This window comes from Diceros bicornis, chromosome 18 (genome assembly GCF_020826845.1).
Source record: "Diceros bicornis minor isolate mBicDic1 chromosome 18, mDicBic1.mat.cur, whole genome shotgun sequence".
In the NCBI taxonomy this organism is placed as follows: Eukaryota; Metazoa; Chordata; class Mammalia; order Perissodactyla; family Rhinocerotidae; genus Diceros; species Diceros bicornis.
In genome coordinates, this window is record NC_080757.1 from 4,052,310 (window position 1) to 4,075,803 (window position 23,494).

General features: G+C 45.8%; 1 protein-coding gene across 1 annotated transcript; it reads left to right on the forward strand.

Annotated features, from left to right (window-relative positions):
* Positions 1-16,829: 16,829 nt before the first annotated feature.
* On the forward strand, positions 16,830-18,977 carry CDRT4 (CMT1A duplicated region transcript 4). The gene is made up of 2 exons (XM_058559444.1): positions 16,830-16,900; positions 18,520-18,977. Exons 1-2 carry the CDS (start codon positions 16,861-16,863, stop codon positions 18,975-18,977), a joined length of 498 nt encoding a protein of 165 aa, XP_058415427.1. The 5' UTR covers positions 16,830-16,860.
* Positions 18,978-23,494: the final 4,517 nt, after the last annotated feature.

Below are 23,494 nucleotides of genomic sequence, written 5' to 3' on the forward strand. Positions count from 1 at the left end.
CCTGGAAACCTGCTCCTGAACCCCTTTTATGGTGTGTGTGTGTGTGTGTGTGTGTGTGTGTGTGTGCATGCACAAGCAGGAAAGGAAGATTAGTGGCAATCCTCCTGACTTCAGGATCTAGGTGGGGCCCAAACAGTATTTATGAAGTGGGGTTGGATAAAATAGTTCCATGGTAGAACTTGACATTTTGATCTGGCTGCTTTCACAAAGCCATTTTGATGCCAAGGACATTTTTACTTGGTCTTAAAAAAAAAAGCCACTAAAATTTCAGATTTCTATACCTCTCAAGTAATGTGCAAGGCAAGCACCCTAGCACCGTCTCTGAGCCCCCTTCACACCTTGCCCCATCCCTCACTCCTGTCCTAACCCATCTGGCCACATCAGTATGTCTGCTGTGTCAAAATGGCCTTGTCAAAATTGGCTGTTAGTGGATGGCTTCATTTCTGTGATATTTTATAACCATAAATTCTTTACTTACATATATTTCCTTCTTCTAGTAGAAGTTGTATTGTGCCCTAGAGATGCGAGAGGAATGGAAGGAGGAATTATGCAGTGAAATTGCTCCCACTTCTGGTGGAGTAGGAAGCCCTTGTCTCTTCAGTCTCATGAGTGGGATTTTTCCTTGGGATGTCTGGTAAGGGCTTTGTATCAGACCTCTTGCTGTGTAACAAATTACCCCAAAACTTAGCTGCTTAAAACAAACATATGTCATCTAACAGGTTCTGTGGGTCAGGAACCTGAATGTGACTTAACCGTGTGCCTCTGTCTCAAGGTCTCTCCATGAGGGTGCAGTCATGGTTTTGGCTGGGGCTGTGATCCCATCTGAAGGCTCAACTGGGGGAGGATCCACTTCCAAGCCCACTCACATGGTTACTGGCAAAATTAAGTTCCTCACAGGCTATTGAACTAAGGGCCTCAGTTCCTTGCTGGTGCTTGGCTGGAAACCTCCCTTGGTTCCTTGCCACATGGCTTCTCCATAGGGTAGCTCATAATATGGCAGCTGGCTTCCCTCAGAATGAATGAGAGCGAGCAAGAGAGAGAGACCAAGCGCTCAAGACAGAAGCCAAAGCTTTGTTGTAACTTAATTTGAGAAGTGACATCTCATCACTTTTACCATACTCTACTTGTTAGAAGTGAGTCACTAGATGCAGTTGGTACTCAAGGGAAGGGGTTTCATGAGGGTGTGAACACCAGGAGCTGGGGTCATTGGGGCCATCTTGGAGGCTGCCTGCCACAGGCCTTATGGGACCAGTTGCTGTTGAGTGTTTGCTCAGCCTGTGGGCCCTGCTACCCCAGCAGTTCTGATAAGCCAGTGGCTGTGAGGAGCAGAGGGAAAGGAGTTCCATGCTCACTCGCACTCCTCTTGGGAGGTGGAAACCTTCATTGGCAGAGCATCCTGAAGACTTCTCAGGGGCAAATAATTCTGAGTTTCTAAACTAGTTACACTTAACCTCCACTACCCTGTCTCATCCCTCCTCCACTCCAAGGAAAGCAGAAGAGCCTAAGACAGCATCCACCTCCTTGCTATGGTCTTTGTCACTCTAAATAAAGTTCCATGACACAGCTGCTCTCTCTAGAGCTCATCTAGTCCTCACCTTGGGTGCCAATGTTATTCAGCATTTTTGTTACCAAAATGAGCCCCCAGTCATAAACCATTAATTCAGGATTCTTGGTGAACAGTTACAAGGATCTTTATGGCCCATGAAATGCTTTTACCTGAATTAATTGGATCATCGTAACATCCCATGAGGTGAGATGTTTCTCATCCTGGATGTGAGGAAACTGAGGTTCAGAAAGATTGAGTTTCTCAAGATTAGACATTGGAAGTGAAGCTGGATTTCAAAACCAGTTCTCCTGCCTCCAAAATCTGTGCTCCACCCTGCGTCCCCTTTAACTTTGCTTGCATACCTAAGTCTCCAGATTATTCCCAGTAGGAATCTGGCGAGACTTCTTGGCCCGATTTTGCTCATTAAGTCATTCTAGACCAGGGCTGCAGTGACCTGAGAAGAGAGATAGAACTCAGCTGGGATGGGGTGTGTCCAAGCTGGAGGTCGCACGGCAGACAGAGTTGGTGACTTTGGAGAGCTACACAGGGTGTGTGTGTGCTTGTGTGTAAACATGTGTGCACACGTTCGTGCATGCACATGTGCGTGTGGTTCAGAGACTCTTTCTCATCCCAGTAACTATATGGATGTCCCTCTCAGGGCTATGTGCGCATATGTGCGTGTGAACACATATGTGGCTACAAGTGGACACGGATGCCTCAGATCCCCCCTGGATCAGGGATGCTCTCCAGAGGGTGCCCTTTTGGTGAGCAGATGGTGTAAGTGGTATAAGCAGGGCTGTTGGGACCTGAAAGGTGGGGCGGATGGGATGGAGTGGGTGAGATGTGGAGACGGCAGTGTGACAGCGTTTGTGTTGGAGGGTCCTCTGAGCCCATCTTCTGCCCTCCTACTGCTCTGGTCTCTTCCCTTATCTTCAACTTATTGACCCATTTTTGGCAAGATGCGTTTTGTTACTAATTTCTCCAGCTTGAAAATTGGACCCCATTGCTTTGGCATTGCGGAAGATACCACAGTCCTGCATATTAATGATGATGATGACTGTCCAGCCAACAGGCTCATGTGCTGATGCCCTGTGCTCAACGCTTTATATGAATTATCTCACGATAAAAATCCTCACGGCAATCCAAGGATAGTTCCTGTTATTGCCCTTATTTTACAGATGAGAAGACTGAGACTTGGGAAGTTTAAGTATCTTGTTTCTGGTCACACGGCTAAGAAGCAGCTGGCCTGTCCTGAACTCCTGCTCTTAATTCTGTGCTATACTTTACTCCAAACAATTGTTTATTATGCAGCTTTACCACATTAGGGACTTTGGCTAATTCTCTTATCAGTTGCCCTCTTGAGATATTGAAATACATACACAATAGTATCACAGGCACACAGCGAGAAGGCAAGGAGAGAGCTGGTTCTCCTGCAGTGCAGCAGGAGCTGGGATCTTAAAGGCCAGGCCTTTGCTGGGAGAGGACAGTCACACAACAAACTCCATGAGGGGCCCGTTCCCAGATTTTAAAAGTATTCGATGCATCTTTCCACCATGCCAAGGAGACACATTAAAGCCCTTGTTTAATTGGATTTCTGACTCAACAAAAACTCCTTTTGTCAGAACTTCAAAATTTCCTGGCATGTTACCCACACATATTTTCTATGTGGATAGCAGTTATGTCTCACTGTATACTACTTGTATGTATTTGTGCCTAGAAAGATTTATTTGAAACTAGTAACTAAATATTTCTCTCCAATTTGAAAACACCTCTGGAGAATTGATAATCGCTATTTTCTCTTTTAACCATAGGCAACAGTTTCCTATATATTCAACTGTGCATTTTCACCCAAACTATCCATATTAGTTACATCATATTATATTTTGCCAGTTTACCTTCCTCATTCCATGTTTCTCAGGAACCTAGTGAAATGAACCACACCAGGGACTTGCAAGAGCTTCCAGACAAGAGGAGAGAGGATAAGAGGAGATCAGATGGTGGTAAGTCAGTCTGGCCTTGAGTTTTGACCATAATTAGTCCTCAAAATGGACAACATGTAGGCCAAGAGTTGACTGGAATTTAAAGTTCCTACTTCTGAGCCTTAAGAAACATAATTTAGGGAAAGAGAGAGACATATGCTAGAGAAGGCACAGAGGAAGGGAAGGCATAAGCCCACTTGGAGGGCCGCCTGGCCTCCCAAAATAAGTGTCATAGGAGCAGTTCTGGAAGGAGAGAGAAAGGGACTAGAGAGCAAGGGCCACAGGTCTAAATTTAGAATCATTCTGCAGGAAGAAAACATATGTCTGTGAAAAGGCAGTTACATCCACTAACAACAGATGGAAGATACACCCGGTGCTGTGTCTGGTGGTGGTGGGATCTGTGCCTGTTTGGTGGGAATGGAGGGGACAGAGCACATGCTGGACCAGGTGGGAATGGAAACAGAGGTTTGGAGGAAAAGAGGAGTAGGACTTGGGTTGGAATTTGGTACAGTTAGGCCTCAGGGACTTTTCATATTAGACAGGGTTTCACTTCACCTTTCAGTGAAGCCTGAGTCCTGGACAGTCATGGCTCCCATCGCTGGCGTTCTTGCTCTTTTCTGGGCACTTCACATGTAGTGTCTCATCTGGTCTTCACAATAACTGTACAAGTGAAGTGTATCATTCCCATTTTACAGATTGGGGAAAGTTTAGGCTCAGAGAGAGAGAGGGGAAGTGATTTGCCCACTTAAAAGCAGGAAGTGACAGCTAGGATTTGAACCAGGCCTTTCCATGAGCCATATTTGTTTGCTGTATTTATTAGCGTAACGTCCCACCTTTGCCATTTGACCTTCTCTGGTAGTGGCTATTGTCAAGTCAGCTAGTCCATGGTTTCCTTTGTGTCCCATACAAGCATGTAGCTTTCTGACGTTTGGATTTCTGATAGTCCTTAGAGATTTCAGGGGAAATTGCTGTGGCAATTGCAGTAACATCCATTTATCTAGTGATGCTGACCCGAATTCCTGGGGACAGAGCAGTGAATGCGATGGGTGAGATCCCTGCTCTCATGGAACTGACCTTCTAGTTGGTTAAGGGAAAATAGACAGAGGAGTAAATCATGGGACATGTCAGTCAGGAATAGTACTCTGCAGAGAACTGCAATAGGAGCTGTGGTAGTGACTAGGGCTATGTTAGTAGTCATGGAAGGCCTCACTGAAGAATTTATGTTTAGGCTGAATCCTGACTTATTAGAAGTAATAATCCATGTGAAAATCAGGGAAACATGCATCCCAGATAGAGAGAGCAGTTAGGGAAGGACCCTCAAGTGGGAACAAGCTTGGCATGTTTGAAGGAGAGAAAGCAGGCCAATGTGGGTGGTGCAGTGAGTGAGGGGGAGAGTGGCACTAGCTAAGGCTGGAAGGGTACGCAGGGGCTAGATTGAGAAGAGCTTTGTAGGCCAAGGGAAGGAATTTGCATTGTGTCCTAAATGGAATGGGAACCATTGGAGTGTTGGCAATAGAATGATTTAATCTGATTTATGTTTAAAAATGATCACTCTTGGTCCTCTGTGGAGAAGGAATTGTAAGGGAACAAAATTGGAAGGAGGGAGACAAGTTAGCAGGTATTTATGAGTCCAGTGAATAGATTTGATGTCTTGAGTAAGGATGGAGATACAGCAAAGTTAACTAATGGCAGAGGGTGGTGAGTGGAGGATAATGGATTGGGTATTCTAAGTGAAGAAGTAAGAGGAATCAAAGACAACCTTAGATTTTTGAATTGGGCAATTTGGTGAATGTTAGTGCCTCTCTCTAAAATGGAAAAGACCAGAGAGGAACATTTTAGGGAGTAAGGTCAAGAGTTCTGTTTGAACCATGAAAACATTGAGATCCTATTAGATACACAAGTGAAGATTAAAGATGGCACCTGAACATACAAGTTTGGACCCTGGGGAAATCCTAGAGGTAGGATTTGGCACATAGATGAGATGTACAGCCACGGAACTGATGTTACATTGGGGACGTGGGGAGAAAAACAAAGAGAAGCGAACCTAGATATCATCAATGGAGATTGAGAAGGAGAGTGGCGAGTGACATGAGAGGAACACAGGTCTGTGTGGTGTCATGGAAGTCAAGTAGGAAAATGTTTCAAGAACACAAGGGTGGTCAATTGTATCCATAACCACTACATCTTGGAAGGTAAGAGGTGAGGGCCCTGGGATGCAAGTGGAGACATGTTCTTTGATAAGAATAGGGACACTTCGTCTATCGTAGTGGGAGGGAAGGCAGCATACACAGGAGTGTTCGGTAGGTGTGATGGTGGGGAGACAAAGGTGTTCCCGATGGATTCTCGGACTTTTCCCAAAGGAGAGTGAGATAAGGACATCAGCTGAGAGTGAGAGGGAGAAGGAGGAGATGAGGAGGTTTGAAATAGTTGGTTGGGGAGTGGAAACGTGAAAAGACTTGGAAAGTGGGGAGAGTAGGATAGGCTAGCTATGTTGACTTGACTTTGGGGTAGAGGAGCAAAAGTGTGGAATATTAAACAAAAGGATTCTGCAGCTAGAGAGCCTGAGTGCAAATTCTAGTTTGTCACTCCATAGTTGTGTGACCTTGGACAAGCTACTGGGCATTCCTATGGGCTTTAGTTTCCTTGCTTGTAGGATGGGGATAATATAGTATCTAATGCATAAGATTTTTTTGAGGATTAAACTAATTAATATAGGTTAGGTGCTTAGACTATGCCCAGTACATAGTACATGGCGTTTTGTGTGAGACCAGTCAGCACAGTTGTTTTTCTCTCCCACATGTTTAGTTGCTGAGGTGGAGGCACCCAGAAGGGCCCAAAGGTTGGGTTTAACTAGTGCTGGGGCTTTGTCGTGCAAATATTATACAGGGCGAAGGATAAGGTGGTTAAGGTTATTTGCAAGGGATTATAACAAGGGACCATGGAATGTAAACAGGACAAAGCAGGAAGCAAGGGCATGAAGGGGGGTGACTGAGACAGGGAGGTAGAATGAGTGGATTGGAAGAGAGGAATTGCTAGATTGGGAACTGCTTGGGGGGTGAGCTGGAAGGATAGAGGAGGGAACAGTTAGAGTGGGGTGCTCACAATTGAGACTGTGGATGTAGTGTGGTTATTGGTGACAATAAGGACAATGGACTGACCATAGGGGCAGGTGGTGGAGATTGAGAGGAAGGCAAGGCTAATGGAGATGAGTAGATCAAGGAAGGTCGGGCTAGAGATTTGCGTGGATCATTCATGAGATGATGAATAAACCACTGCTGATGGTAGGAGTAATGGTGCAAAGGAAGCCAGTGTCTGGGAGCTAAAGTTGTCAGTGACTGAGGGGCAGAGGCCAGGGGTCAGAAGCTGTCAGCAACCGGGTGGTCAGGGGGTGGCATAGTCTGATGGCATGAGCTTCAAAGGAGAAGGAAGGAAAATGGTTTGAGAAAGGCACTGGGAACTAAGGAGGACAAGTACCCCTCCAGGTCCAACAACCTGTGGGTCGTGGGGGGAAAAACAGCCTTCCCTGGAGAGGTCTGCAGGGGGCGTGGTGTTGTGAAAGCCAGAGAGGTCCTGAAAGAAAGAGAGGCCACTTCCTTTAGTGACGATCCGACAAAGCACCATTGGCAGAAAGTCCCAAGGATATATGGGGATGGGGATGTCTCCAAATTTCAGCTTCTTGTCCTCAGCTTTTCAGATTTTGAATACAGTTTTATCAGTTCACTCAGGGCTTTGGATCTCTGATGATTTTCTCAACATAATGTGGTAAATGCTATTTATAATAGGGTCATTTTTGCCTTCCTCCGAGAGCACAAGGGAAGGACAGATCTCTTCCTGGGAGGGTTAGGGAAGGTTTCTTTGAGTGGCCAAGCTCTGCTCTGGGTTTTGCAGGACACGCAGTTCCTTGGAAGTGGGGAGTGGGAAGAGAATTCAGGGCAAAGGCATGCCAAAGAGTCAAGGCGTGTGAGCTTGGCGAGTGTGGGGAATGATGGGGTGCTGGGTGTGCGTGGGTCTGTGTGTGTGTGTAGCGGGGAGAGGGTATGGGGAAGAGTCATGGTGTTAGGAGCCAAGATTGGGAAGCTTTTCTGGGACTAGATTTTAAGGAATGTGCATTTTACCTTGGAGACTAGAGGGAGTAAATAAGTTTTGAACAGAAGTATGACATGATCAGATCTTTCTCAGTTGGTTTCTCTGCTTAGAATGTTGTGCCTGGTGTAGTGCGTGGCACACGATAAACATTCAGTAAATATTTGTTGGGTGATTATTTTTATAAATGATCATTCTTGCAGTCACCATGGAGAGGATGAGCTGGAGGGAAAGAGAATAGAGGTAGGAAAACATATTTGGGGAGTGGAGCCTGTATTTGGGGTGTAAGAGGGAAGGAGGAGTTGAGTTTCTACTTTAAGTGTCAGGAAGGATGGTGATGCCATCGACAGAAACAGGGCATGGAGATGGCGGAGGTGTCGGTAGAAGTACCGGGTGACAACAGGTACTGACCTTGGTTTTGAGCGGGTTTAAATTTGATGAAAAGGCAAAACAATTAGAGGAACTTGTTTAATAAGTAGTTGGAAATAAGAATCTAGTCTCAGAAGACAGATCTGTCCTGAACATAGTTTGGTAATTATCAAGGTCCCAGTGGTACTAATGATATAGAGTGATGAGCCTTTACAGAAGTGATTAATTTTGACCAAGCTCAAAGGAAAATGAGTAATAATTCAGGATGGCAATCTAATAATTTGTAATGGGACGTATGCATATGAGCTATTTGATATATCAGTTTTCAGAAGATTGTTGAGTGAATAAGAGCAAAAGGGGCCACTTTCATCAAGTCATGTAGCTAATGAGCCCCCCCTTTCCATTCAGTCGCTTCTCAGAGAACAAATATTGATGTTTCCAAGGCCATGGTTAGGGTTAGGGTTAGGCAGGACACTTTCAAACTTTGGAAGGATCTTTTTCACACCTCCTTTCTTTCTCAGTAGAAAATATGGGACACAATTTGACAATTTCTTGATGGCTCAGGCACCTTATCACAAGCATCTGTGATTTTTATCAGGTGAGATAATGCTGGAATGGCCTCATTACAGTGAGGGCTAGTGGGGGGGCGGGGGGAGTTGAGACTGGCAGCCTCTTCACTAAATGGCTCATGCTTTCTGTGCTTTTGTAGTAAATTGGTTTGCTCTCCGTGGTTCTTTGGTTCCCTCAGCAGTCACGCAATGTCTTGACAATTGGCTGGAATATTTTGCATCTCCCCGTTGGAGAGGGTTGTTGGGTGGCCTTCACTTGGCGACTGTGCCTTGAGCTCTAGGCACCATGCCTTGAAAGCTTAGAGAGTGTTTTTTATTGATCCCGTTGCGGTTTCCTTGCTAGCACATCCAGTCTTAACAAAGCATCTCAGTGTGTAGGATGTGCTTCGGGGCAATTTCCCTATGCATAGCTGGTCTTGGCCACAGGGAGTTGATTCTTTTTAACTTCTTCCCTGACCCTTCTATGACTGGGGTGGCAGTGGGGGCTTCTGCTGTAGTTCTCCAGCCTGTAGTCTGCCTCACTTTGGCGCTGGAGCAGTTGCTCACAGATTCTGTTTTAGTTTCTGGACTCATCACTATGGGCTGTGCTCCAATGAATGATAGGCCTTGGAGCTGGTAGGAACCCTAGAGACCATGGTGGCAAATATCCCGCCTGCTCGTTGTCCGTGAATATAGGGAAGCAGGGAGGACACTGCTCCCCTCTTTGGGAGGCTAGAACCTTCAGCAGCCAACATTTTCTGAGCACTTTGCTATACAGAGGTTTATAAAAAGCAGAAGGGTGCCAATGAGTTCTTCATTTTAAAAGATGCTGCTCATCTAAAATTGGAAACACCTTAAAATCCTCCAATGGAGGCATGACTAATACTGGTTCATTCACTGAATGGATTACCAAGCAGCCTCTAAAATAATTATGAGGACTCTTTAAGAACATGAGAAGATACAATATAATGTTAGAGCTAAAATGATGGATTCAAAAGGATATGTACATTTTGTGGCCATAACCATGTAAGAACTGGGTGAGCACACACAGGTAAGAAGAGTTGTGTGATGGTAATGGGATTATGAGATTAAAAAATGACATTTTACAAACTTTCTATAATGCTGATAGTATATAATTTCTATTATGAGAACACGTACGAATAAATACAGCAAGTGCAACTGGCTGTCATTGACATGACACATACTTTGAATTGCTTTTCTAGGAAAGGTGATGATTCGTTCTAGTTCCTCCTCACACTTTGCTAGTGAACGTGGGGGCTGGCCTATGTGGGAAGGAGCACGGGACTCTGCTTCTTGGATAAAGTGGTCTTTGCGCAGCATTGAAATTAGCCCCCTTCATTCCATCTCCCACATTTATCAGTGCTGAGTATCCGTCTGCAAAGCTTTCCTTCGTCCCCAAGTGTTGCATCTTCCCTTTATTTAATTTCCATTTTGTAAGTTGTTTTAGGACTAAAATTATTGCTGGGTATGAATGAAGAGCATTCAGGACAAGGTACAGTCAGACTCTTAATTTTCAGGAGGGGGATTTATTTGGATTGTGGTTCAACTGGGGACAACTTACCCCAGACAATTGGGAGTTTTGATTCAATCATAATTTGGCATCATCTGTGACCCAAGAGTTGGGTGCAATGTGTGAGGCATGGATTTTCTCACACTCTGGCCTGAGCTGGGATAACTGTGTGACACTGAGGACATGCTGTCCACAGGCTGATGGAATAACTGAATCCTACAGAAGGCAGCTACTTGAGTTCTTTGCTTCCAGGCAAAGTCTCAAATGCAAGTCAACTTCTTCAGAACAAACAGTGGCCTGGATTCCTCCTGCTTAGAGCATTTTAAAAGGGGGTGGCCGGGCCCATTGATTGAGGATGGTCCTGGGAAATGCCTGTCTGTTTCTCCCATGAGTTTTCTAGGTTCACAATGCCCCATTGTTCCAGTGGAGCGGGACTTCCTTTTTCTGATTGATTAGACATTGTGAGGCCACACACTTTCATGATCCCATTACTCATGAGCCAGCTGTTAGGTGGAGAGACGGTCTCTGAGCACAGATTGCTTAAAGCCTTTCATGTTTGGTTTCCTGAATATGAAATTATAGGGCTATTTCTTGTTGCCTGTTTCTCCATATCTTTCCTAGCTATCTAGCCTATCAATGTACAGTCTACTCGAAAATGTCCATGGAAGGAAAAGGTTGAAAAGCTTTCTTCTGATTATGTGTGTTTGGCTTGTTCTGAAAATTTTATTTTAAAATTTGGAACTTAATCTATAGATAATATGGCCACATGTGCTTTGTGCCTAATGGGTCTTCATATGACATCTTAAAATGGGAATTTTAATATTGGTGATTGAATATTCTTCAGATAAATATAAAATTCAGATTCATAGTTGTACCTGATAGGTATGCAATGCCCCGTGCTTCTTCCTATAGTGAATTTGTCAAGTGTTTGTTCAGCCAACTCAACATTGTAGTTCATATGCAGAAAACATACCATCTGGAAATAGCCTATATGATCTGCATGGTGGAAGAAGAATGTGGACCCTGAGCAGAGAAGCACTTCACTCAGGATTTGAAAACATTGAGGCTGGCATTTAAACCATGCCCTCTGCTCATCGTTCTCCTCATCCTTCAAGACTCAGCACAGCCGTCTTCTCTTCTTAAACCTGTTTCTTGACATCCCTCCCCACCCAGGCTGAGTTAGGAAGCTTATGGTCTGTCTCCCCATGGGGCTCTGAGCTCCTCGAACCAAGGCTCTGCCTCCTTCTGCGTTGTGTCCCCAGCCCCTACTGCAGGGCCCGGTACATGGAGACACTCAATACCTGTCTGCAGAGTGGCTGATGGGACTTGTTTTGACCTATGTACAGAGACTTTGCTTTTGTTTCTGATGACTTAGATGACATGGATTATTCTTGTTTGTTTTATTATCTGCATGGGAAACAGACCTGCTTTGTGGACCCTTGACATTGAGAAGGGTAGACTCCCAAACCAAGAATTGAGCGTGGAGAATCCACAATGGTTCTGGGTGAGCACAGGACCCACTCCTCTTAGAAGTATAGTGTTTGGAGCTCAGTATAGATTTGTTGAATGCATGAATGAATGAATGGATGTTGGATGGCCATAGATGCTTGAACTCTGCTTCCACTATTGTGTCCCTTAAACTACATGCATAATCGTTAGAGAAAATATGTAGGGTCCAGAAGCATTATCAAGAAGCAGCCTACACCCCTCCCCCCCACCATGAGTGGTGAATCAATAATGCCAGGTCTGTGTTAGAAGACGGGCACTTCTGATTAGACTCCCACCTCCCCACCCCAGACGTGGTTAGAGATAGCTGCTTCCCTCTGGAAAGAGGCATGGTCTCTATTAGAACATTAGAACATGCTGACAACTGCCAAAGCTGTCCATCATATGCAACTTGACTTTTTAACAGAGTGCAGTAATGAGCTCGTTTCTCCTCTCCTTGGAGTGTGTGTGTGTTTGAGGAGGGGCAGTGATGAGGAAGAGTAGGTGGCTAGTACATTGTTGCATAGGGAGAGGGGGAGAGAATGCCTCCTTTCCCCCAAAACCAATTTGCCCCTCCCCACCTCCACTCTTCTCTGTCTTGACAGTTATAGGATTCCCCATGTGCCCCAGCATCAGTATCACTCAAGGCACATCAAACCATTGCCTTGTGTGCGCCCCGCTAGAGCCCATCAGGTAGAGGTGGGGCTATGGCAAGAGTTTCCATAGCATCCATGGGATGGGGGCAGGGTAAAGAGGTGGAGAGAGTAATGATAGGGTGGGGCTGGTGGGAAGTCTGTCGGGTGTGCACAGTGTTTCCCCAGGTCTGAAATGCAGGGGTCAGAGCACGCACTTGGCCTGAAAGATGGGGGGCTCTCTGGGTCTCCTCTCCGGAGCAGGCCACTCAGGATGGAGATCAGCATGTAAACCACTCACTGCACCAAGTTGATTCAAGGCCAGAATGTTTCTCCAGATCTTAGAGATAAACCTTCCAAGACACTTCTGGCCTAAATGGCAGCTTCCTCTTCAGCCAAAAATAAATGCGGAGTAGCCAGAGGGCAGAAGAGGAAACAGAAGGCAGGGGAGGAAATGAAAGGTTGAGGAGGATAACACGCAGAGGTGAAATGAAACTCTGCATCAGGTTCCTGTTTGGGAAAATGTGGTTCTCCTTCTGGGAGCCAGACAAGACTCTTAGATTTGGCTAAGGGAGAAAAGTGAGAGATGAGACACAAGCAAAACAAGATGCCTGCAGGTTGGAGCAGCGAAGAGAGGACAGCGGCTGAACAGAGGGAAACAGGTCTGGTCTACAGTGGAGCACTAGGCCCTCAAGTGGGCTTGTTCTGGGTACGGACACTTTCGTGGGACCAACCTTCTGAGGCTGATTTCAGAGGAAGTGAGTCACTGAACACCCTGCTATACCCTAGCAAGTTCGTCCTTCCATCCTCTATGTCATAGCATTCTCTGATGCTCAGAGTTCCAAAACAAGGGCTGGAGAAGGACATTGCTTCAAAATCTACACAAGCATTTCCCTGGTTACTAGTTCCACGAGATGCCCTATTCAATGAAGGAATGAATGAACCATTTCCTGGTCAAATGAGATTAGGGGATGCTGCATTTTAATCCGCTGCAAACGAGACTAGGGGAGGCTGCATATCAATCTCCTTTTGGAGATTCACAGAACAAGTTAACATAGGCTCTCAGAAGTCCTGTGCTAAAGGAATTTAACATGTCATTTTTCAAACTTACCTGACTGAGCACAGGCCTGCTATATTAATATTGCACAACAACATAGACTATGTGAATGGTACCCCCTGGATTAAACAACCTATGTGGCCCTATAGGGTGATCCTTGCCATGGACTTATTTTTTCCCTTTAAGTAACACCTATTAGCATCTTAAGAGATTCTTGCGTTCTATGGAACACAGATTTAAGATAGATGTTTCAGAAACACCGGATTAAGATAATGTCTTGCTCAGTATGAATATGCAAATAGCACTACTTTTACAGCATAAATGAGACAAAAAGTCTGAGGGGCGTTAACTTGTGCCAATGCACTCATCCATCCATCCTGCCTGGAACCCATAAAATCCTTTTGCAAGATGATTTCCTGAGATAAAGATGCAGCTGTGGTCACAGACAGAGGATGAGATTAGCTTGCATGAGAATACCATCCCAAGACATGGTTTTCTTAGCTCAGTACTTTAAGGCGCTGGTTCTCCTTTGATGGAAGTCAATTCTGGTATTGGCAGGTGGTAGTGATGCTCCACGGTCCTTTTAAAGGTTTAAAAGCCTCTGATATGCAGTACTGAATATGTATGATGAAGAATTCTGAATGAAAATAAGCGTCTTAGAACTGCAAAAGGACTGAAATGACCTCCTGGACCTGTTTCCAATCTCTTGAGTAGTTATTACCCTATGAATCTTCAGTGTTTTTTGGTTTAGATTCTAGAAGAGCAGTTCCCAAACTTTGCTGCACATTAGAATCAAGCTTTTAATTCCGATGCCTGTGTTGCATCCCATTCCAATTAAATCACAGTGTTGTGGATGGGAGCCAGGCATTTGAATTTTTAAAAGATCCCCAGTAATTCCAATGTGCAGCAACGCTGAGGGACTGCTGGTTTAGAAGCACTGTGATTTCCAGACATTTTGTTGTAAAAACCATGCCTCTGTGAGAGACGCAGGACAGGAATTCATCCTCATCTCTTAAGTGAGATCACCGAGGTCCTAAGAAGTTAAGGATCATAATCAAGGTCACAAATTTGTGTCAGGTTTCAGGCAAGTGTCACTCCTTTGAATTTAAGTCAACCAGCACATCAGACTAGATTCGGGAAATGGTGGGTTAAGAGGTTGGGGCGGGGGGGGGGGGGTGGTGGGAGGAGCTGGGCTTGAAAACGAAGTGGATTGAACATGGGCCTTTGTGCCTTAGGAGAAACAAGAAAACCACTTCAATATTATGCCTCCTGCCCCTCCCATCAATGCTGTTTCTGTCTGTAGACTGCTGGTTTGCATTTCATTTATAGGGAGACAAAATGGAACCTTTGTGCCAGAGTTGAAGGAAATTATAAGAGCCCACAGCTTGTCTTCAGACTTAATGTCAACTATTTGTCTCCTTTTATTTTCAAACAAACAAGTCCTCCCCATGAGTTTTGAGGCTCTCTCAAACATTCTCTCCTTTGGTTTTATAGTTTCCTACTCCCTAAATCAACAGGTATAAGAAAAACCTACCAGTCTATAGAATTGTCCTGTCAACCATGGAAGACTCTTGTAGGAGTCCAGCAAGACACAGTGAGAGGCTTTGAGCAAGATGGCGGGTCATACAAATGTACACTTGTGTTGAAACAAAGAATTTTCTAATAACTAGGCTTCTTTGAGGCTTCAGGGTTCATTAACTAGAAACTTAGAAGCAAGGGTGAATTATCCCAAATTCTCCAAATATCACCAGCTCAAAACATTTTTCCACCATCTGACATGACTGATTAATGCTATTATATGTATGGGGAGAAGTACAAACACGTTCTAACAGCTCTATGAATGTGTAAGATAAGTCAAGAACTCTCTTTCATTGGAGGTGGACAAGCATGGGTGGGTGACCACTTGGATGACATATTCTACATTACTAAGGACTTGGAATGGATGACCTGAAATTCTGAGATCCTATGGTAGATATTAGCAAGATAAATAAGATGCTTCAACTTCCTTTTTATTATTATTATTGTTACATGAAACTGTCTCTAGGTTAGAGGACTCTTTGAGCGTTATTTCTTCCCTAGCCTCAAAAAATGATATTGTGAATTCTTCTAAAAATGTATTGTCATGGAATATTGCCACTAAGACAACAGTAGGGATTTGTAAGGCTTGGATCTAAGTAGGTTTGACAAAAACTAGCTTTTTGTTTTTCTTAAGAGTATGAATGAATCTCCAGAATGTTATCCTTTGTTAGGTGTGTTATAATAAAATGCTGACATTGTGAATAATTTACTTTAAATATAGTGGAATTTAAGGTTGCTCCTGCCAGTAAGACACTTGCATTCCACAATGATTCTTTGATTAGGAGAAAAAAGGGGTGGAAAGGCTTGGAAGTGCTTGTCTCAGCGGAGTGATTCACATGTGAGGAAGCCAGCCCTCGTGTATGTTGCAGCTGAAAGAAAGATTTAGAACCATTATGCAGTCTAAACCAGAGCTACTCAGAGTATGGTCCTCAAACCAGCAGCATCACCTGGGAGTTACTTAGAAATGCAAATTCTCAGGTCCTTAAAACAGACCTACTGAATCCAAGTGCCTGGGGTGGGACCCAGTGCCTGCGTTTCAACAAGCTCTCCAGGTGATTCTAGTGCTCAAAGTTTGAGAAGACTGCCCTAGACTGAGGGTTCTCAAAATGCGGTCTTCTGACTAACAGCACCAGCATCACCTGGGAATGTGTTAAAAACCACCGGAGACTCCTTTTCACTGGGCATTGGCAGGTGAGAGTGGAAATGCTCCATGGAACTTTTAAATTTCAAAAGAGACAGAGATGGTAAAACGGAACATATAAAATAATGAATTCTTGGATGCGCATTTTCCAGTTTTAGAATCGGAAAGGAACTGAAAAGATCTCCTGGAGCTCTTTCTTATCTCTGGGAAGTTAATAACAAAACCTTACAAATCTTCAGCCCTTGGTTGAGACCGCCAGTTGCCGAATCCACAACTCTAGAGGTGGGGCCCAGGAGTCTGGGTTTTAACAAGCCTTCCAGGTGGATGCACCCTCAAGTTCAGGAATCACTAGATCTCAGTTAGCATCTAATTGCTCACATGCTTGGCCACGTAGAGCATTGAGACCTTCCTGTTTCAGCCTGTGTTTGGGGGCCCTGCGGTTGACTCCTGGCAGCTGCCCATCTCTGCTACACCCTCCCCCCAGTGCCAGGCTGAGAAGCACAGCCCGGAGCGCAGGAACTCGGGGCACTTACACTGGGACTCTGGTAGAGAAGATGGTGCAGTTTTGAAGTGGGGACATTTCTTTCGTCACCTTTTTCCGTGGTCCAACCTCCACACAGCCCCAGGCCTGCCCAGCACTCAGTGCTTGAAAGCTCGGAAACCAGAAAGCAGAAGGCCTAGAAACTGACATGACTCTCGTGCCGGGCTCACCAGCCTCTCGCCGGGTCTCCAGGAGGCTCATCCTCTTCTCTGAGGGCGGGGTCATCTGAGCCTCTTGCAGAGACCTTCGCCCTGGGGATCCCAGGGTGGCTGCTAGTCCCTTTCTTCTCAGGTCCCTGTGCGGTGGCCCTGGCTAACGAGTGTACTTTCCCAAAGGTATCTGGACCTCCATTGTGAAGAGCTCTCTAAAAATGGAGAGGATTGATGCAAGAATGGTGAAGAAAGACAAAGGTAGGGCTTGGGACCTTCACAGTGGGAGCTCCTGCTGCGGGTCTGGCTAAATTTGGAGGATGTGGGTGCGGGGAGGCAAAGAGGTGGGGCTCAGGGGCTGGCCACTCGTGTTACCCTCCTAGAGAGGGTGTGGCCGGTTGGGGAGATGGGAGAGGGCTGCTGCTCCTTTTGGTGCAGTTGGTTCTAGCCTTGCCTCTGCCAGACCCTAGCCAATGTCCTAACCTTCGAGATCTGTGAATTATGCATTTGCTCTGAGGAGACAGGAATGAACAGTCAAGTCTGTTCTTGGAAGCTTTGATGCACATTTCCTAGTGAGAGATGATGTCACACATCCTGCTTTCCTCAGGAGAAATACTGCCTGGCTCTTACAGAGAAGTGGAACCTTCTGCAACACACTCTATAGTGACAGATGAGCTCCAGCCCTGTACATCCGTGAGGGCAGCCTGGGAATAACTGTATAACCTGCATCTTCTCTTAATTATCCCCATTTATCATGTTTTTCATGGAATTCAGGTTGAAGATGGCAAGATGAACCTTTTGATTCCCTTGCTGCCCAAATTCCTACTAAAATGACTAAAGATATATAAAATTAGGGGACATATGCACCACATGAGAAATAGGGGAAAGTGGTGCTGCAGGAGAGAAAATCTGAGGCCTTTCTGCTGGAAAGACTGAAGTTGCAAAGGGAAGAAGGAAGGACTGACCTGCCCATGATTTGGTGTCTACAAAGGAACAGGCTGCTTGGGAAATAGTGGGGAGAATTGCTAGTAAAGCTCCCCCGACCCCAAACACCCCAAACTTCTGGCCAGCAGCTCTAGTGAAAAGCTTACGGATTTCTGAGCCAGTTAGATTTGAGTTCAAACCCACCCTTTGCTAGTTGTGCAAGTTTCTCAGTCTCAGTCTCATCCTCTATTAAATGGGGGTGATTCTCGTTATAAGGTGTAACAAGGATTAATGAAATAATACAGGCAAGGAGACAAAGCCAAAATGTTCATAATTACGATTTCCTGATTACTACATGCCAGATACTGGGCTAAAAGGTTTATATATATTATTTCCTTTAATCCACAAGAAAGCTCTATGAAGCTGGTCTTATTCCAATCACCATTTTACACACGAGGCAACTGAAGTCGAGCAGGGCCACGAGCCTCGCTCACGGTCACAGCTATTAAGGGGGTGGAGAAGGAATTTGAACTCAAGGAGTCTACATGCAGAGCCCATGCTTTCAAGCCCTAAACTCTACTGTTCCAAGACCTTTAAGTACATTACTTTATTTAATCCTTACAATAGCTTTATGGTAACCATTTATATTGGTGAAAAATACAGAAGTTCAGAGGTTAAACAATTTGATGTTCTACAAAGATCTGAAACCAGCCTGCTTGCCTGCAGGCTCTCGCTCTCTACTGTCAGGCTGTTGTCTAATTGTTATACTCTATGGAATGTCGTTCTGCCTCCTGATTTTGGATTAGACTTTAATCCCACTGCATACAAGGGATGGAAGGGCTACTATGCATGATGGAGAGAAATTTAAAATGTAGTTCCAATACCCTCTAACTCTTTGAAGAATTGAATCAGTGTCTGTGAGCCTCTCAATTGCCTCTATTTCTCTTTGCTGGTAGGACTCACAGAAAACATTGGGCTTCCCCTGCATCTGCTTGAAAAACATAACCCTTGGCCAGCCTATGTCACATATACCTCCCCAATGGTGAAAAGACTGATTGAGAAAGGCAAAGCTAGAGAGGTGGAATGCACGCAACCTCCGGAGGAAAGCCGACGGACATCGAGGCAGAACAAGTCTTTCAGCGTCATCCAGCTGAAAAGGAAAAAGTCATCCAAGTCCTCTGGCGACACGGTGTTCAAGGACACGAGATCAGAGAACATGTTATCGGTGTGGGGCACTTACTCTGCATCGGCCATGGGGCCCACCGTTATCCCAAAACCCACCCACTTTCGTATGGACTCCAGAGACAGTCCCACTGCAAACTATAACAAGATCATCTTCGCTCGAAAACCTATGATGAGGATGCTTCCGTACAGCTCACTCCTGGCCAGCAAGGAGAAACGTCCGAATGTTTAGCCGGGAGTCCCTGCAGCCATCCCCCAAGATTGTACAGCAATTAATCTCCATTTGCCACAAATTTCACTGTCTTTTATATTCGAACTCGCCCCTGCTTGTGCAGAGGTTGGCTGAGATAAACCAGATCAGAAAGTGGGCCCTGGGTGGGTGGGTGCACTCCCTCCAGCATCGCAGTCAGATGGGGTTGGGAAGCCCCAGGCTCCAGTTCCTGCCATAGGTGCTTAGGAGCTAACTGGGTGAATTAGTCCCGGGCCAGGCAGGAGACAGAAATCACACCAGTTATTTTACCAGAGATAACTTAATACAAAGAATTATTAACCAAGTAACTGAAAAGGCAGCAAGAGAACACAAAAGTGTTAGTGGAGGAAGAAGCGGTTACCACCCCCAAGGCTGGGGGAACAAAGGGGAAGATATTGGATTTATTAAAAGTTAGATGCTTGGAGAAGGGGCATGTGGGCTGAATCTCAGACTTCTGAGGTGGGGGAGTGAGGATGCTCCTCAGCTGATGCTGGTATCTCTGAGCTGAGAGGAGAGTCCTTGTGGGGATGGTACCCCTGCCTCTGAGGAGAGGACTCTATTTGGCTGAAGTTGGTCTGTGAGTGTTGGGAAAACCGAAAACTGGACTCAAATGCTTCTGGAAGGAATTGGCACTGCCTGAATGAAGAAGCAGCTTCGCTAGAGGAAACAGACAGGGACTGAAAGCCAACAGAAGGTAAACAGGAAGCAAACCAGGAGCAAGTTCCTTCTTCCTCCTGCAGTCTCGCAGGCTCCCTCTATCGCCCCCTATGGGCAAAGCCCATCGGGGAGGAAAACAGGAAGGTGGTTTGCAGGGTCCCAACACCAGCATCTCAAAGCATAGTATATAAGGATGAACTTGAAGCCAGGACAAAATTAGCTTAATAACAAGCATGGTGGGATTCTGAGTGATCCCATCATAATGCTCCACTTGGCACCTGAACCTGGTATGGAGATGTTTTTTCCTTGGAGAGTTTACAAAGTGGCGACGGGTGTCCAGGTGTCCCCCGCTGAGAAAGGAAGATTTTCCCCCTACACTTCTTTAAGGCTTGCCTTGTGGAGCAGAGTTGTGGGGGGGAGGTCCTGGCTAGACCCCAGCTGTTACTTGTCAGACCACAGCTGGAATTAGTCCAGCCATGCTCTGAGCTGTTCCCAGTTGGCCCCAAAGCAAGTGATGGTAAACTCAGTCTCGAGGCAGACAGGCTTCGTCTTCAGACGCAAGGGGGCTCGATTACGATGCGCAGACCCAGCCAGTCTCATATTTGGGGTTTATCTAGTGAGCATGGCTCCATTGGTGGCTTTTCTTTTCTTTGACCTCACCTGAGTTTCTCTGTTTATATTTGTGAAGCAGTTAATACGCATCCCGCTTCTCTCACAGAGATGTAGAGAATGTGATGTGCTAGTTGCTATAAATGCCATTTGAAGAAGTTGAATTTGCCCTACACATGCGTTCTCTCCATCCAAGAGTCTTGCAGAAGCTTTTGTACTCACTCTGGCTGCTGTGAGTTATATTGGGACAGCTGTACAAATTAGGAGCTCCAGACTCATTCCCGCGTTCCCAGCTCTTGGCCACAAAGAATTCTTGCAAAAATGTAGGTGGTTTCCAGTGAATCTGAATGACTGTATTTTGTGTCCATCGAACATTTATAGACATGGAAGCAGGTGAAAAGAATTTCCAAAAAGAATTTTTATCCTTTTATGGGAGTTTATAGCCAGAGTATATGTGGGAAGCTACGGGTTATGGAGCCTCATCGACTGTTGGAGTTTATAGGGATACAGGAGTATTTTTTCCAATCCCTTTGAGGGCAGAGCAATTACAGATTTTTTTTTTTTTAATTTCTAGGTGTTTAATAGTTTTTATAAGTATATACTCTCTAAATTAAAACAACTATTTTATAGATAGCATTGTTTAGATTAATTTAATTCTCAGCCTATTATAATAACACAAGCATGAGCCAAGGACATCATTAACACCTTATGTTGTGATGAAAATTGCTTGCATCTGTGACTGCAGTCCAGTCGTGTTGCCTCCTGAGGGAATTTTAAGAAAGAAAAAGTCTAATTCCCTTTGAAATGAGGGACTCTGTTGGAGCCCAAGCTGGGGTTCACAGGTCTGGCCACCGTGGGGACTTGACCAGCCATAACTCTGCATGAGGACAGGGGAGGCTGCTGGAAAATAATTCTGCCGGGGAAGAAGCAATTGCCCAAGACCAGCTGGACCCAGTAAGGAAGCCTTGGTCACTGGGGGAAGGAGGGTAATCCTGAGTAACCTGTGGGTGTCTGCAGCTTAGATTTGTCTCCTGGTGCAGACCTTCTCTGAGCAAGGGATCTTTTGCTAAAATCCTGGAAGGCCCTGTGGTACCAACAGAAAGTGGGGCGAGAGCTCCTCCTTGACTTCACAACGCACCAGCATGCAAGGTGCCCGTGCCCTGGGTGTGGACAAGCAGCAGCCGGGTCTGGTAGATCCCAGTGGACACGTGGTGGGACCAGCTTTGTTCATAAGCACCTGCGAGACGTCCCTGGTGCTCCCAGAATAGGTGTGGAGCCCTTCCGCGGGCCTGAAGTTTGACACCGCCGTGGAGTGGAATGTGGATCCTTCCTAATGTAACCTCATCTCCCTGTCCAAGCTGGAGGAGCGTGGGGTGTCTCAGGTTACTCTGAACATATTGAACTTCCATCTCTCAGAGGGAACTAGCTTCCTCCAATGTTCCACAGCCCACAACTTCTTTTTATTTATCCCCTCAGCATCTGGAATTTTCTGTTTGGCAGGAGAGTTGTTTCGATTAGTCTCCCTGCTATAGTAGGTTTATGAAACACCAGAATATGTATTTTGTTGGCCCTTCTGTGTTCTGTAACTAAGGCCCCGTTCTGACATGTATCGAGTAGCTGTTTTTGAATAAATTCTTTGGCTCCCCAGCACAATATGGTATTTACCCATTTGCAAATTCCACAGTTGGTGTTTAAACAGTTTATGTTTAACCTCAGCAGCATGACTGAGCCTGCTGGTCATTTTGACTCCAGTGGGGCCGTAAGCACATCAAACAGTTCCACATTCTACAGCACGCCAGCCAAAGCTGCGGAGCACGTCTTGAAGGAGATTAGGCTGCGTAAGAGATAAGAGGCTGCAGGAAAGTCCTCAAGGAGATGACTGCGTGAACCTGCCAGTGCAGGTGTGTGCAAGCCAGATGTTTGGGGGTGGCCTAGGAGCCCTCCAACTGGAATGGAAGGCCAGCTGTGACTTAAACATCAAGGCCTTCGAGAACTGTGGACATTATTAACAGCACATGTGACCAGCACAGCATGATCAGCAAATCCTATTCTTTGATTTGTTGGCTCAAGAGCCTGATGTAGTAGACACCAATGCCTCCCAGTCCCCTTAGTCTTTTTTTTTAGGACAGGGAGCACAAAATGGGTACCTGAGGTAGGAATTTTGACCCTTGGGCTTTGATGGGTGTCTGCAGAGGTAGCCGAGAAGTCACATGGAGCAGGGGATACAGCACAGGAATCTCAACCAGGGGCCAACGGGGTGTCTGCGGAGACAGAAAACAGGAGCAGGAATCCTAGCCCCACAGCCTTGTTCTCTGTGTCAATCGTAAAAGTGCTTTGTGAGATGTGGATGAGCAAATGTACTCATCTAGACAATGTGGCTCTTCTCAGCCCTGGCTGAGCCATTCATTCCTAGAAGCTTTTTGGAATCCCCACCCTTCTGGAGTGACAGGGCACTTTATCATCACCAGATAAGAGAAGACAGAAGGAGAGCTGGGGGAGGAAAGTAGACAGAGACCAGAGACTTACTCTGATCCCCCGACTAAAGCTCAGGCCTGGGTTTACGTTTGTCAAGTAATCAGGAAATCCTCCCTCTTCCTCCTTCACTACCCTCCCCTCTCCTCCCATCTCTTACCAGGGGCCCAAAGACTCAGTCAGCTACTTAGGTATTTGGAAATCACATGACAATGTCCTAAACCTGTAGGGCATGGCTGGGTGGGCCTCTTCCTGGCACTGAGTGGGATTCCTCTAGGGCATTAGGGGTGGGGGGTCAGGCAGGGTCAGCCAGGGATGCAGGAACACCTCAATTTTAGGTGGAGCCCCCTCCCACCCTGTATACGGTGCCTCGATCCTTACTGTGATCCGATTTCCATGTGGGACAGGGCAGGATAAACAGTGTCATGAAAAGGACATTGGACTTGGTGTCGAGACCCTGTCTCTTCTCCCAGCCTCTACATGCCAGGGCAAATGAAAATTCCCACCCCACCTGAGGCCTTTCTAGGACGCTTATATTGCTAGGGCCCAGCATGTCTCAGGGTATCAATTTACTTCCTCTCTAGATTCAATTGTTCATCCACCTAGAACGTTCCATTACTTTTGGTAGACAAGGGCTGTGAGAAGCCACAACATTTCAGGCAAGTTAGAAACCCGCCTCTGTGGAATCGTTTCTGTGTGTCTGCCAGTTGGGAGGATCTTTGTGGAAAGTAAAATTAGTACCAGAGAAAGCCGCAGCTGGA

Coding starts and splice junctions, on each gene's coding strand:
- CDRT4 (XM_058559444.1), top strand. CDS start 16,861: ATGGAGAGGATTGATGCAAGAATGGTGAAGAAAGACAAAG. Junction 16,901..18,519: donor AATGGTGAAGAAAGACAAAG/GTAGGGCTTGGG, acceptor CTTTGCTGGTAG/GACTCACAGAAAACATTGGG.